At 37.2% G+C, this 16,960-nt stretch overlaps 1 protein-coding gene across 1 annotated transcript; it reads right to left on the bottom strand.

Annotated features, from left to right (window-relative positions):
* Nucleotides 1–9,716: 9,716 nt before the first annotated feature.
* LOC138871814 (uncharacterized) lies at nucleotides 9,717–10,106 on the bottom strand. The gene has a single exon (XM_070149720.1). The coding sequence runs from the start codon at nucleotides 10,104–10,106 to the stop codon at nucleotides 9,717–9,719; it is 390 nt and encodes a 129-aa protein (XP_070005821.1).
* Nucleotides 10,107–16,960: the final 6,854 nt, after the last annotated feature.

Raw genomic sequence — 16,960 nt, 5'->3', positions numbered from 1 at the left:
TATTATTAGAGAATTTTCCCAATTTTTGTATATTCTTTCCTTATCCTCCGAAGTAATGGGTATGAAATTGTCCGAATTAAAGATGTTTTCAGTTTCGTCCGAAGTATCAAAGTCAAGGATAGATTTTTGCACTGCTATTTGGTTTTTTGTTTGAACGGTGTCTAAGTTTTCTTGAAGTTTGGTTAAGAAAGTAGTTTTTTTGTCTTGTTTGTCATCACAGTGTTCGTTTTGATGATCACCCATTGCTTGGGAGCTCAAAAGCTGGTGTGAGCTCTGTGTAGCTGTGTTATTATCTTCAAGGTGTTCCATATCTGTGTCGTTTCCGTTGGGTGCTTGTGTGGTTGTTGCATTGTGTTGTTGTTCTAAGTCTAGTTTGTCCAACATGGGTCTTTTGGTATTGCAGTTGATGGAATGATGTTGTGGGTAATTGAAAGGGGAACTAGGGTTCTTCTTCAAAGTTTGCTAGAGAGAAGTCAGACATTCTCTCTCTTGGCTCTTTATCATCTCAATGCTAGCTTTACAAGAGTTAGTGGTCAAAGGCTCCTCGAAAACCAAACTGGTTCTCATAAATGAGTCAACCAATTGTTGATACCCTCTTTTCTTTTCCGATTTATAGTAATTGTCTTTTTGATAGTAGCATGCTTCAAAATTCCAATACTTGAATTCCTTTCTGATCTTTTCCACGTTTTCCATTGATTAATTGGCTTTGCAAAGAGTGGAATGAATGTAACAATTTGCAAAAAATATTCTTTTGGATCTTAACCATTTGTTTCGTTTGAATAACTGTTTTGAGTTTTCGGCAAAATTACTGGTATAATCATCTTAATTTTCGAGAAATTACTGGTAAAAATACATTTCTACACTTGTAAAAATTATAACATGTTATTATATACTCCTAGTATATATTACTAGTAACTACCACTTGTAAGCACGTAATTTTTGACCCGTCAATTTTTGCAAGCTATTCCAACATTTTATACATATCTATTTGAGTCTATATTAATTTTTTTTAGGATTTTAATACGTATAAATACTTTTATTTTTATTTTTATTTTGTTGTTTTGAGTATTAAAAAAATCAAAAAAAAAAACACAAAAATAGTTCAAGTCTATTTTAATTTAAGGTTAATTAGTATTTTATGTAGTAATACTATTTTCGCCTATTTTTATCTATTTTGATTTAGTATGATCATTTTTTTAGTAGCCTAATTTAGGAGTTGAGCCAAAATAACCAACCCAATCCACCACCCATTTTTCCCTAGCCCAATGCCCTTAACCCTTGCCGACCCGCGACCCACGCCCCAATCTCTGACCCACCTAGCACCCTTTAAATCCCAACCATTTATCCCATCTAATCCAACATCCCTTATTTATTCCCCCAACACATAAAAACCTAACCTAACATTTACCCTAACCCTAAAGAAACCCATCTCAGTCGTGTCACCCCTTCACCCCTTCTCTACCGCCGCAACCACAACCAAACCCACCGAAAATTCCCCCCTAAATCACATGGCCACCTCTCTCTTCTCTCCCTCTTCCACGCCACCCGACCCCTAACGATTTCTGACAAAGAATATTCCCTTCCCCTTATTTCATGCATTTTTTATTCTATTAGATGGAATTCGGATCAATGGTGGACGTAGTATTTGAGTACTTTAAATCCTAGTCCTCTATTTGTCTTAAAATCGTTCGAAAAAAAAGAGAACAAAAAATTATTTTTGGATTTTGAAAGTCTTCTGATTTTTTCGGAAAGATTTTTTTTCCGGATTTCTTGTGAAGGAAGCATAGAAGCTTCGAGAGAAGTTATAAAATAGGGTTTTCAGAGAGAAAAATGGGAAGACTTTAGTGAATTCTTTTTTCTCTTTTGTTTCAATCACTGCCTAAAAATTTGAAAATATATATTCCGTCTCTTCTTTTCAATCCGAATTTTGGTTGAAAAATGGAGTCTGATTGAGAAGTCATCGAGTTCGAAGTTCCGTCGCTGTCCGTGGTTTGGTTTGTGATTTTGTCCGAAATTTGGCTACCTGTTTCGCCGTTGAATTTCCAAAATTGAAGACATTGTACCTGCTGAATTTTTTTGTTTTCAAGAAATATTGTAACCTAACAGATTCATCTATTGCTATCATATCTCATTAATCTTATTTTTCTATAAGCTTTGGAAGAGCCGTTTAAAGATGGGTAGGATTTGGGTATGAGTTGTTTAGGTAAATGAATGATTTCATTGGAAATTTGGTCATCTGAAGTTAAAAAAAATCAAGTGAAGCTTTCTGTTTGATCTTCTTAATCTCCTTGAGTGATTTGCTTTTAATTAATAATTTGTCAAACTTTGAATTTGGATTGGTTTTGTTCCGTAAAAATAGTTCTAAGATACTTTGTTTGAGTTTGAGGCTCATGTCTGAATTTTCCTCCACCTTCTTAGAGTTATTTTAGTGAAAAAGGAAATGAAGATGGAGAAATTATTTACTGTTTGAAGGGTTGCGAGCTTTTGTTTGGATTCACCAGTTATTCAAATATTTTAAAGTGGATTTTAAACAGTGTTTAAGCTAAGGTTATCTTCTCAGTTCTTTTCCCCCTTAACATTAGAATGATGCCCTAATTTGAAAAACTTAGATGCCTAAACGAGTTTCCAGCATGTTGCTTTTATTTTTCTTTCATTAACTTTAATGTGTTTGAGTAAAGAGTTCCTTTGGTACTTTCAAATTTTACATTATGTCCACGCTATATTACTTCTCTGGACGAATTTTGACAAAGACATGTCTTCTTTTGGATCAAATGAATTAGAATACAGTTGCTTTGTTTAGAATTTTTAATGTGCTTAAGTTCGGTCCACTATTTTGTGGCATATTCTGGGTGATTTATTCTTTTGCATGCTTTGTGAATAATCTGGCAGACAACGGGATGAGAATGAGGCATGTATGTTCACAGGTAAGAGATAACTTGGTCATAAGTTTAGCTCTAAGGAAAGAATGCAAATGCAAATTTGGGTTTAGATTAAGTTGTAGGATTTGATTTAGATTGGAAGGCTAATTAGTTAATCGGGGTGTGGTAGTACCTTGAGCGGCTCTTCTGATAGCTTCAAAAATTTCTTTTACTTCTTTTGCCTTTCTTAGCTCCAATTTTCCTTAAGTGTTTTGATCATGTGTCTGTCTATCCTTTATTTCTCGTCGTTTGTATGTATGAAATGAATTGTTAGTTGGGTCGTGGGGGTTGTAAAGATCGAGCTCGTTAGCTATTAAACTTTAATTGCATACTTAGGAACGGGGCTCGGTCTAAATAAATTAAAAAGAGTTAAAGCTAAAAATAAAACACGAGCATGAATTGAAATTTTTATTTTTTATATTTTAGTTCTTTTGTTATTTTGTTTATTGACCATATGTTTCGATAGGAGAATGTTTAGGCCGACCACACTCAGGTAGGCAATTTAGGACATTTCTTATTTTTCTTTTTTAAGGTGAGAGGTCTCCCCTTTAGTTTATTACTTAACAGGGGAATGCCCCATAGAGTTTTTCCGAAGGCATCATCCTTATAGCCGGGAGACATCATTCCATGGCCTAAGGATCTTTCAAAATTGTATATCATTATTCAAAGGCGTCATAGTCCAGAGGAACCATCCTCATGGCCCGAGGACACCATTTTATGACCTGCAAATTCCTTATCATACGCTTCATGGCCCAGGACGTCATGGTCTAAGGACATCATTCTCATCGTCCGAAGACAACCTTCTTGGTCCGAAGGGAATTTGCATCATGTTCAATTCTTCGCAATAACCTATATATATTTTCATGCATCGTATTTTAAGCTTTTGCAGGTAACTCGGGAGGTAACCGTTCTACAAACAGGAGCAAGTTTTGCTCCAGGTTTCCGTTCACAATGTTCACACCCCTGTCTATCTCAAACGTAATCGACGACCGTCAATTGATTGTCTTTTATCCCTTAACCGCTCAAATACCCGCTTTATATATCCATAACATTCAAAATCGCATCCATAGCTCCACCCCAAAAATTGCTCGTTACATGCAACAATGTCCTACCCAAAGGAACCTCTCGAAACATGCGACCATTTTTATAACAACAACATCGGTTTCGTTCGCCGTTGGATTCAGAACTATACACGGCCTGATTCCCGTAATATAGGGATATGTAGGCAACTCAGGAACCAGGGTTCGATCCCATTTTTTAAAATCACATCATTCCCCACTCAATTTGGCCAAAATTGGTCATCATTTTCTTTACCCGACAACTCTTTCATCATTCTCGGGTAAAGAGCGGCAGCTGTTGACACCCAATTTTGCCCTCATATTTTTCCAAATAGTATATATTCTTAAAATGTCATCTCGAATTATTATTTAATTACAAGAATTATCCATGTATTTTCCATAATTTTCATCAATTTTTAGAGCTTTAAAATCAATTTTCTTGCATTTAAATTACTTAATATTTATTAATTATCCTTTTAAATTATTTTGTGATGTACTAATCATCCAAATTTATTATTTATACCCACATATATGTTTATAACATTTCACATTATTTCATACAATTATGCTTGTATTTTAACTACTTACGTAATTTTTGCAATGATAGTCTATATTCATGCATAATAACGTTTTACTTACATTATTTGAGATAAAATAGCATTTTCATATTTTATAATGATAAGTTATTCTTTCAATCATTTTAATGCATAAGTAATATTTTATTATTTATTATTAATTATTTTATTTAAATAATTTTATGTATTAAATATATAGCCCAAATTATATAATTTTCGGACCATATTAATGGCCCAAACTCCTGGCCCAATTTCACAGAGCCCAAGTCAGACAAGCCCTCTAATTCTAACCTGGTCGGGACCCGTCTCCATGACCCGCCCCACTTTTCTTTTAATCTTAGTTGTTGATCTCAGAGATCAATGGCCCATAAACCATCCCCCTATTTTAATTATCCAACCTCAAACCCTAACCCTATTTCCCCTCAACAGCCTCCTCTATACTCTCTCAAACCCTCCCTCCTTTAGAAACCCTAGCCGCATTCCTCAATCTTCTCCGAATTCGATCAAATCATGGATTCCTTCTGTGATTTTCTTACCTTTCACGCGTTACCTCATTGCTACTTACAAGATTATGGTATTACATAGTACTTTCCCCATTCTTGGCAAGTACTAATCTTCCGAATCAAGCACAATCATCACTAGCTCCTCAAGATTCAAACGATTTTTCGTCTATATACATTCATGGTGAGATTATATGGGTCCGATTCAGTGAGATTTTTTTAACTATTTTGGTTGTCCATCATGAACTAGGGTTTACCGAATTTTTCTCCTAATCCGATTCTAAATCGATTCTGTATGCTGTTATTTCCTTTATATTGTTTGATTTTACAGTGTTTCCTTGCTTGTTATTCAATTTCTATTACTACATATACTCATCCCCAATTTCCCTTGTAAACGGACTTTAATCACCTTAAGAGCTATTACTCTCTTACTCCTTCACTCTATATTGTTCTGAACTTTGGCTCTTGGCCGACTGAAAGCAAAGGCCATCGGAATTCGACTAATTAACCTTTCTTGGTGCGAGCACTACCCGGGGTTCATTTGAAACTCTTGGGAACTCTGGCGCACTAAGACTTTGGGTTTTACTGCTCTTTGTTGATCTTTAGAGTACTGTTGACACTATTCTTCTTGCTTGTTTGTTTATCAATTGATAACTGGTAAGTTACTTGACCTTCGCAGTTTCATTCTCTTTCGCTTGTGTTTATATTCTGCATCTTCATTCCCCTGAATTTTTGTGGCTCAATAAATCAACTTGCCATGATGAAACTAAGCCTTATTGATTCTCTTAGTTTGCATGTTCTTTGTTTAATCAACTCTGTTATGTCTGCTTCTCAACTACAAATGCATTTCTTACAAATTATATCACTTAGTCGTTGTTAGTAGGTCCAGAATTCTTTAAGTAATTGCTATGTGTATTTGTTTGGTCAAATTGTTAACTCACAATTGCTTGGTAAGGGACTCCATCTGAGTTTTAACATGGGTCCAAATATGGACTTGGGATGTGCAACTGATACACTCCAATGCTTGAGCAACTCACGTCTGGGCCTGCTATTCGTAGAAAAGTGAGGTTGTGGAAGGCCCGGGCATTACTGTGTTATTTTCATTTTTGAGGCCTACTATTGGGCCTGTAGTTTCCCGTGTATATTATTTATACTTATGTTTAATAATTGGACATGTAATAATTTGTAAACAAATAACTGGGATGTTAGTGAAATTGGGGAAACAGGTATTTTCTAATATTTGCATACAAGGGTAGAAAATGTGTCTACAGGGTCCATGTGATCTACTTGTTATTCTATCAAACATACCATATATGCTATTTGGTTTGCTAGTATTGTACACTAGTAGAAACCATGCCTATAGGGAATCACACACTCACTCAACCTATTTTACTATCAGAAGCATGAGTTTAAGTAGTTTACTTATTCACATATCTACTGCTATGCGTTATTAGATTGCATGCCTATAGGAATCAAGTGTCAATAACTATTCACTCAATTTGCGCAACTGTAGTGTACTTACTAGATAACATGTCTATAGGATTATATTGATTTATGCTTGGCTAATCCTGATTTAGATACCATGTCTATAGGACTTTAATTGATTAACTAATCGACTGTTTCTGTTGTCTTATTACTCTGCTCACCTAGATAACATTGCCTATAGGAATAAGTGATAAATCTGCCAATTATTAGAACCTAACTATAAACACAGCTGCTCACTTATAAAGCATGCCAACAGGATCAAACGAGAGTAATTCTGAGTTTTTTTTTCTGTGGCTATCACTGCCCCCTTGCGCAAATCATTTAGAGATCAATGTTTATAGGTTTTATAATCGCGATAGTCCTAATAACAACACTGCTATGAGACTTTTCTTAAACCATGTCTATAGGTTTAAAAACGACATCTCGAACCTGAAACTACCTATACATAATATGGAATCTGCCCGCATGCATTTGTTGTTATGTGTGGAGGCTAACTTGGGCCTTAGTTGTCTTTACGTGAAGTCGTATCTGTTTTGAATGTCGCTTAATTTTATCATTTGAGCAACATAAGTAAAGTCTAGAACTACCCAAATAGTAGGTCCAAAGTCTCCTGGATCATAGGCATGGGACGGGTAACGCACGTGTAGGGCACGACTTGGAATTGAACTAGAATGCTTTAGGTAAACAATTTCAACATAGTAATCGGGTAGCAGAAGATGATAGTCTATGCTCGTTGAATAATATGAGCAACTCCTCTCTAAAATAAGTTGTGAAGTATTATTTATGTTGCACGGGGTGATCCTTTAGGCTAAAAAATATAGGACCCCCCCCCCCTTTCTTTATATATTTGCTATTAGACCTAAGTAGTTGTATCCTTATAGTCGTACTAAGATTTGTACTAATTGTGTTATAATGAAATTCTTCGACCTTTATATTTTCTTTGTTTATTTGATCACCTAGCCTAATTATAATCCACATAGTCTTAAGTTCAGTCGGGACCCACAGTTGTGGACCTCGAAGAGTGCCTAACACCTTCTCTTTGAGGTAATTTGAGCCCTTACCCGATCTTTGGTGACGTTGAATAGTTAGACAGAGTTATTTGCAAATAGGTGCCCTAACGCACCTTAAAAAATCGTTAGGTGACAACTTTTCTCTTCTAACACTCTATCTTCCATTTAAAAGAGGTGTCACATGTCGAAACCCGATTTCGCGAGAAAAAGGGGCGCGACAATATCTGCCATGGATGCTTCTAGATTGATTTAAGAGAGATCGGAGCTTAGAGAGGGAAAAGAGAAGATGAGGAAATATTTTCACTGTTATATTGAATAACCGCCTATACACATATATATACAATGTAATATCAACGGATTCTAACTAATTTCTAATTGTCTAATTAGCAGCTAATCTAACATACTCTTTTCCAGCTAAGTGCTAGTTGGCTTCCTACTCACGTGACACCTTTAACACGTCTTTCTCGAAAAATTATATTGTTTAAATGGGTTATATATATTGATTCCCATGAACTTTTTATGTGGTTACTTCTTTATTTTTTAACTTTTCATAGTGAAAATCCTGGTTTCATTCCTAATTGTGAATGGTAGAATCTAAGGAAAGGCTTACCAAACATATTCATGGAAGAAAGAACCAGTAACAACTTGTATTAGATTGTTAATTTTGACATAATTTGAACTTGTTTCCTTTTTGAAAAGATTAACCTATACCTACATCCCCACTCCTCCGATCTAGCTAAAAGTAGTAATTCGGAGGTTCTCCCCTATGTTATAAAATTATTTGGACTTATTATAAGTGCAATAATTCGATGCTAACTACTACAATTATTCTGTACACTTAAGCCCGCACAAGGAGATTTCTTGTGGCTTTGGTTTTTCATGAAATTCCAAAAAAAAAAAAAAAAACGATTTTCAAAGTGCCTTCTCTGTATATAAATACCTGACATTGCTTCTCTATCTTTAAGAATAGAAAGCTTTTTTTAGGTTACCAACTTCGCTATAACAATCGAAAAGACCTGGAACAAATGAAGCTATTATAAAGAGGTTTGACTGCATTAACCAATGTTAAAAAATGTGCAAATGAAGAATAATCATCAACTAGACATCTCATTGTACTTTGGAACTCATAAACAAATGGTCAATAATGTTAAGTTCATGTTAAGTTCATGTTCATGTTCTTAATCAAAAGTCTCCAGTTTGAGAATTAGGAATGAAAAGGGTCGGAGTCTTTCACCATTAAAATGAGCTCGAACCATAAATCTCGAGTCCGAGTCCTAAGAATGAAAAAGGTAATGATAGAGAGTACTTCCTTTTTAATGAGGGTCAAATTTGAAGTCTCGAGTTCAAGTCCTAGACTATTTTCCGTTTAATAAGATATACTGATGTGAATCCAAATTAGTCACTTAGTGGATGTTGAATACCTAATTACGAGATTATTGTAGCTCCTGTTTGGTCATAAATTTTGGTTACTTTTTTTTAAAATAAATTTGAAAAAATACTGTTTGTTCATAAAATATGATCAATTTTATTAAAAAAATTGAATTTTTTTAAATGTCCCAAAAACTAGTTTTGGGTAGTTTCGGGGTGAAATTCTTTCTTTAGCTCACAAAACTTCAAGCTTTTTTCAAATAAAATGCATGTTCAAACACAAATTTAATTTTCGAAAATTATTTTTTCACACAATTTTAAAAACTCTTTTTTTCAAATTTCAACCAAACACCAGCGATCAAACCAAACAAATGAAGAAAACTACCAAAAGAGGAGCCAAAAAATACACAAATAAACACATAAAAATTCAAGAGTATGCTTAATTCGACAAAACAACAACAACCTAGTAAAATCCCACAAGTGGGGTCTGGGGAGGGTAGTATGTATGCAGATCTTACCCCTACTCCAAAGGAGTAGAGAGGTTGTTTCCGGAAGACCCTCAGCTCAAGATAATAAGAAAAACAAAAAGGAGAGAATATTAGTTTCACCACAGAGATCATAGGAAAAATAGGAACATGAAATGCAGAAGGAAAAATGCAAAACAAAAATGATGGCTACTAAATAGGTCTTGCACCAAAAAGAGAAAATAGTAAGACACGACAATGCCCCTAGCTATTTCATACAAAAACCCTACCAGACTAGGCTCACAACAGTACAAGGTAACGCAACACTCAACTATCTCCTAGCCTACAACCGTAATACTTGACCTCCACAACTTCCTATCAAGTGTCATGTTCTCGGAAATTTGAAGCCTCGCCATATCCTGCCTGATCAGTTCTCCCCAATACTTCTTAAGTCGCCCTCTACCTATTATCGTGCCCTCCACAACCAGTTGCTCACACCTCCTTACTGGAGCATCTGGGCTTCTCCTCTGTACATGTCCGAACCATCTGAGCCTCGCTTCCTGCATCTTGTCATCAATGGGAGCCACATGCACCTCCTCCCAAATATCATCATTTCTAATCTTGTCCATCCTAGTGTTCCCGCACATCCACCTCAACATCATCATTTCTGCTACTTTCATCTTTTGGATATGTGAGTTCTTAACAGGCCAACACTCAGCCACATACATCATGGCCGGTCTAACCACCGCTTTATAGAACTTAACTTTGAGTATCGTTAGCACTCTCTTGTCACACAAAACTCCGGATGCTAACCTCCACTTCATCCATCCTACCCCAATACGGTGTGTGACATCCTCATCGATTTCCCATCCCCCGTGGATAACCGACCCAAGTTACTTGAAGCTACCTCTACTTGGGATAACCTGTGATTCAAGCCTCACATCCACGCCCACTTTCTCCGGCTCAGTGCTGAACTTACACTCCAGGTATTCCGTCTTTGTTCTGATCAGCTTGAAACCTTTAGACTCAAGAGTTTGTGTCCAAACTTCTAGTCTCTCGTTAACACCGGCTCGTGACTTATCAATCAGAACTATGTCATCGGCAAATAGCATGCACCATGACACCTCCCCTTGAATATAGTTTGTTAATGCATCCATCACCGGGGCGAATAAGAACGGACTGAGATTTGGGGAAACTAATTGAAAAAGAAAGAGAGAGAGTATAAGTTATTATACTTGGTCAAAGGCTCCTCGAATACCAAACTGGTTCTCATAAACGAGTCAACCAATTGTTGATACCCGCTTTTCTTTTCCGACTTATAGTAATTGTCTTTTTGATAGTAACACGCTTCAAAATTTCAATACTTGAATTCCTTTCTGATCTTTTCCAGGTTTTCCATCGATTAATTGGCTTTGCAAAGAGTGGAATGAATGTAACAATTTGCAAGAAATATTCTTTTGGATCATATCCATTTGTTTCGTTTGAGTAACTATTTTGACTTTTTTGGCGAAATTATTGGTATAATCATATTAATTTTCGGGAAATTACTGCTAAAAATATATTTCTACACTTGTAAAAATTATAACATGTTATTATAGGGGGATTTGCATCTATACCCAGTTTTTAGGTCATCTTTTAACTTATACCCGTTTTGCAAAAAAAATTTACAAGTGTACCCACTTTTCGGTTAATTTCAGACATACGGGCCTGAAGTAGCAAAAATTTATTTCTGAAGTTTGAAATTCAGAATGTTTTGCCTGAAGTATCGCCTTATCAAAGCAAAACTTCACATATTTTTGCCTGGAGTTTGGCCTGACTTGCAAAGGCAATCACACAAACTTCAGTGCATAGTGCAATTAATGGAAAACTTCAGTTCAATAAAACTACAGCATGTTTTGGCTGAAGTTTTTGTTTTATAATTGCTGAACTTCAGCATTCTAGGAGCTGAAGTTTGTTTTGTATTTGCTGAACTTCAGCATTCTATGAGCTGAAGTTTGTTTTGTAATTGCTGACTTCAGTATTCTAGGATCTAGAGTTTGTTTTGTATTTGCTGAACTTTAGCATTCTAGGAGCTGAATTTTTTGTTTATATTTGCTGAACTTCAGCATTCTTAGGAGCTCTTACAAAATTAAATTGCAGCAACTGGAACTAATTTCAGATATTTCTCTGATATTGCTATGTCCAGAAGCGGGCAAGAAAAGAATATGCATGTTTACATTATATCAACAGATATCTAGTCCTTAAAGTAGTATTATATTTCAAATTGGCATTAAACTGTTCTTACAAGTTTGCAAGAAGTGAACAACAACTTTTTATGAGTCATAAAAGATCGATCGCTTTTAATCATTCACATTAAGCACTCTAGATTCAATGGAACGTTTACACCAACACTTATTCAACTAGCTGCCCAACTATGTACAATGTTTACTATGAAAAGAAGAAGAGAAACCATTTTTTTTTTTGTAAAAGGTAAAATATTGACATTTGCAACCAATTGTTTTTTGTAAAAATATCATAAATTACATTAAAATATATTTACAACCAACCATATAAAATCATTGTCACCCGAAGAAGAAAGAAGAAGAAGGAGGAGAAGAAGAAAACGAAGGAGACGAAGGAGGAGAAAGATGCCTGAAGTTGTTTAAAAAGTGGGTACAAGTTAAAACTTTTTTAAAAAGTGTGTATAGGTTAAATGGGGGCGACCAAATAGGGTGTCCTGTATAATTTTTACGTTATTATATACTCCTAGTATATATTACTAGTAACTACCACTTGTAAGCACGTAATTTTTGACCTGTCAATTGTTCAAGCTATTCCAACATTTTATACATATCTATTTGAGTCTATATTAATCTTTTTTTAGGATTTTAATACGTATAAATACTTTTATTTTTATTTTGTTGTTTTGAGTATTCAAAAAAAATCAAAAGAAAAAAAACGCAAAAATAGTTTCAAGTCTATTTTAATTTAAGGTTAATTAGTATTTTAAGTAGTAATACTATTTTATCCTATTTTTATAGATTTTTATTTAGTAAGATCATTTGAAAACACAAAAATAGTTGTTTTTCAATTAATTAGCGTGTTTAATTAAATATAGTATTTAGTTAAAGAGAATTAATTAATATTCATAGTATTTTGTTCTTATTGATGAAAAACAATTGAAATTGGGCAAAAATAATTTTTTTAGTAGCCTAATTTAGGGGTTGAGCCCAAAATAATCAACCTAATCCACCACCCATTTCCCCCTAGCCCAATGCCCTTAACCCCTGCCGACCCGCGACTTGTGCCCCAATTTTCTGACCCGCCCAGCACTCCTAAATCCCAACCATTTATCCCATCTAATCCAACAACCCTTATTCATTCTCCCAACACATAAAAAACTAACCTAACATTTATCCTAACCCTAAAGAAACCCATCTCAGTCGTCTCAACCCTTCACCCCTTCTCTGCCGCCGCAACAACAACCAAACCCACAGGAAATTTCCCCCCAAATCATATGGTCCCCTCTCTATTCTCTCATTCTTCCACGTTACCCGACCCCTAATGATTTCTGACAAAGAATATTCTGTTCCCCCTTATTTCACGCATTTTTTATTCTCTTGGATGGAATTCGGATCAATGGTGGACGTAGGATTTGAGTACTTTAAATCCTAGTCCTCCATTTGTCTTAAAACTGTTCAGAAAAATGAGAACAAAAATATTTTTTGGATTTTGAAAGTCTTCGGATTTTTTTTGGAAAGATTTTTTTCTTCGGATTTCTTGTGAAGGAAACATAGAAGCTTCAAGAGACGTTATAAAACGGGGTTTTCAGAGAGAAAAATGGGAAGAAAAGTTTTGGAAAAATCTAGGGTTTTGGAAAGATTTTTTTTGTGAAGGAAGCCGTTGAATTTTAGAAGAAGGAAAATGAGAAGCCCAAAACCCTAGCTTTTTTGGAAAGATTTTTTTGTGAAGGAAGCCGTTAAATTTCCGAAAAAATGAGAGGTTATATGCATTCAGTGTTTTTTGTTTCAATCACTGCCTAAATATTCAAAAATATATATTTCGCCTCTTCTTTTCGATCTAGATTTTTATTGAAAAATGGAGTTTGATTGAGAAGTCGTCGAGTTCGAAGTTCCGTTGCCGCCCGTGGTTTGGTTTGTGATTTTGTCCGAAATTTGGCTGCCTGTTTCGCCGTTGAATTTCCGAAATTGAAGACATTGTACCTGCTAAATTTTTTTGTTTTCAAGAAATATTGTAACCTAACAAGTTCATCTATTGCTATCATCTCTCATTAATCTTATTTTTCTATAAGCTTTGGAAGAGCCGTTTAAGGATGGGTAGGATTTGGGGTATGAGTTGTTTAGGTAAATGAATGATTCCATTGTAAATTTGGTCATCAGAAGTTAAAAGAAATCAAGTGAAGCTTTCTGTTTGATCTTCTTAATCTCCTTGAGTAATTTGCTTTTAATGAATAATCTGTCAAACTTTGAATTTGGATTGGTTTTGTTTTGTGAAAATACTTCTAAGATCTCATGTTTGAGTTTGAGGCTCATGTCCGAATTTTTCTCCACCTTCTTAGAGTTATTTTAGTGAAAGAGAAAATGAAGATGGTGAAATTATTTACTGTTTGAAGGGTTGCGTGCTTTTGTTTGCATTCACCAGTTAATCAAATATTTTAAAGTGAATCTTAAACAGTGTTTATGCGAAGGTTATCTTCCTAGTTCTTTTTCCCCTTAACATTAGAATGATGTCCTAATTTGAATTACTTAGATGCCTAAACGAGTTTCCAACATATTGCTTTTATTTTTCTTCCATTAGCTTCAATGTGTTTGTCTAAAAAGTTCCTTTAGTTTTTTCAAATTTTACATTAACTCCACGCTACATTACTTCTCTGGACGAATTTTGGCAAACACGTGTCTTCTTTTGGATCAAATGAATTATAATACAATTATTCTATTTAGAATTCTTAATGTCCTTAAGCTCGTTCCACTATTTCGTGGCATGTTCTGAGTGATTGATTCTTTTGCATGCTTTATGAATTATCTGGCAGACAACAGGATGAGAATGAGGCATGTATGTTCACAAGTAAGCGATAACTGGGTCATAATTTTAGATCTAAGGAAAGAAAGCAAATGCAAATTTAGGTCTAGCTTAAGCTGTAGGATTGAGGTAGATTGGAAGGCTAATAGTTAATCGGGGTAAGGTAGTACCTTGAGCAGCTCTTCTGGTAGCTTCAAAAATCTCTTTTACTTATTTTGCCTTTCTTAGCTCCAATTTTCCTTAAGTGTTTTGAACGTGTGTCTGTCTATCCTTTATTTCTCATCGTTTGTATTGTCATGGGCGGCTTTCCAGCCGTGCCCCATGACCCCTTGGGCGCGCCCCGTGGCGTCCTAGCAAGCCTTCCAACGCCTAGCACCACGGACGGCCACGTGGTCTTGGCCGCGCCAAGTGACAAGCGCGCATGTGCCTCTGTCGCCCCACCGATATCCCTCGCCAGCGCCCAACTGCAGGCAGATGCCAACAGCACCGCGCGCGCAGACCCTGATGCCAAAGACAATGCTGCTGACAACGGACCTGTTTTCTGCCTTATAGCAAACTAAGTCTTTTTCATTGTAAATATAGAGTAGTTTTATTCCATGTACTTCCATTATGTTTCTCTAGCTTAATCAAGTCTAGTCTTGTAGCTTTGGATTATTTTTTTTAAGCATTATTAGGGGGGATCAAGCAATCAAACTTTCTAGCAAGCAAACAATTCTCTGTACTGGTGTCTCTCCCCCTCGACACCGCGTTGCCTTTCTGTAATAGCTTTCATTAATGCAATCAAGCTTTCTTTCATTCTCAATTCTCATTCTTGTTCTCTCAATTGCTCTTGACATTGGTTTTCCCGTACAGCACTGACAATCTTGTCTAGCGTACGGAGGGAACCTCAGTTGGCGGACAACAACTGCACTGACATCAGTTGCTTAGCCTTACGTCGCCCTTCCAAGGAATCTCAGGAAGGCGCCGCGTAACAGTTGGTATCAGAGCCTAGGCTCGACATCGGACGAGGGAACGCATTGCCATTACCACCATTTCTGACCATGGTGAATCATGGGGACCGCATTGCGGCCCTTGAACAGACGGTTGACGGATTACTGCCCATCATGGATACGGTGCCTGAACTAAGAACCAGCCTAGGGCAAAGGTTGGATGACCTGGACCGCAGGGTGCTCCAGGCCGAAGTTGACATAGAAAACATCAGTCGTGACTCCGAGGGAGATCGGCAAACGGCAGCCACAGAGGCAGCCGAAATTTTTGGCAAATTCGAGGGACTCCAACAGGAGCGTGCCGAGGATTTAGCTTACAGGGCACAAGAGGCAGATAGGGTGACTGCCATGCAACAAACTATTGACGACTTGACAGACAAGCTCAATGTTGTCAATGCTGCCTTACAGGGCCTACTGCGAGGCGGTGGAAACCAGGTCGGGGGCGCTGCAAACCCCACCTCCGCGACACAAAAATTGAAAATTCCTGAGCCAAAGCCATACAGTGGAGCTAGGAATGCCAAGGAAGTGGAGAACTTCATTTTTGATGTCGAACAATATTTTGATGCTGTTGGGGGCCTAGAAGAAGCCAAGAAGGTAGCAACTGCTGCCATGTATCTTCAGGGTGATGCTAAACTCTGGTGGCGGGTGAAATACGAAGCCATCAAGGCCGGTGAAGATGCTCTCGAAACATGGGCAGAACTGAAGGCAGCCATCCGCCTACAGTTCTTCCCCGAAAATGTCGAATACAATTCAAGGAGAAAGCTACGGGAGCTCCGTCAGACCAAATCTGTGCGGGACTACGTGCGGGAATTCTCCGCGCTCATGCTAAGCATACGCGACATGGGGGACAAAGACAAGCTCTTCACTTTCCTAGAAGGGCTGAAACCTTATGCCCGTATGGAGCTACAAAGACAACGGGTAGATACCCTGCCCAAGGCGATCCAAGCAGCTGAATGCCTTGGGGACTATCAAATGGAAGCTCGGAAGGATAGGCCTCAACCGCCTGCCCGAGCGGGATTCAAAGGGGGCCAGTCTAGCAATGGTGGCCCTAGCAGAAGTGGGGGAGATCGGAGCTCAACCAAACCTAAGGCTCCCTCCACAGGCAGCAACAATGCTGCGTCTAACAGCAATGATCGGGGGAGGAAGCCTCCTTCAGGATGCCGTCATTGCGGCGGACCATATTATAACAATGAGTGCCCACAGGTACAGATGAACGCCTATCAGACTTTTAATGATGGGACGGATGACGACTCAGACGATGCGGATCAGACTGAACCAGTAGGTGCCTTCAATGCAATTGTTGGCTCCATTTCTGAGGCATTAGCAGAGACTAGTGCTGGTATCAGTAAGAAGAAGGACCCATGTCCAGTCACCAAGAAAGGGAAAAAGAAGGCGGATGATGAGACTCCTCTTAAGCACGAGAGGACCTTAATGTTCGTTGAGATGAAGGTGAATGGCAAGCCCATTCGGGCCATAGTAGACACGGGTGCTACCCACAACTACTTAGCCTCGACTCAGGTGGAGCGCCTTGGTCTAGTTGTAGGGAAACGTAGAGGCCGTGTCAAGGCTATAAACTC

Source organism: Nicotiana sylvestris, chromosome 6 (assembly GCF_000393655.2).
Source record: "Nicotiana sylvestris chromosome 6, ASM39365v2, whole genome shotgun sequence".
NCBI lineage: Eukaryota > Viridiplantae > Streptophyta > Magnoliopsida > Solanales > Solanaceae > Nicotiana > Nicotiana sylvestris.
Note: the sequence above shows the minus strand (reverse complement) of the source record. Positions and strands in the feature narration are given on the sequence as shown.

Excerpts from the sequence above, each read along its gene's own strand:
- LOC138871814 (XM_070149720.1), bottom strand. The coding sequence starts at position 10,106 with ATGTATGTGGCTGAGTGTTGGCCTGTTAAGAACTCACATATCCAAAAG.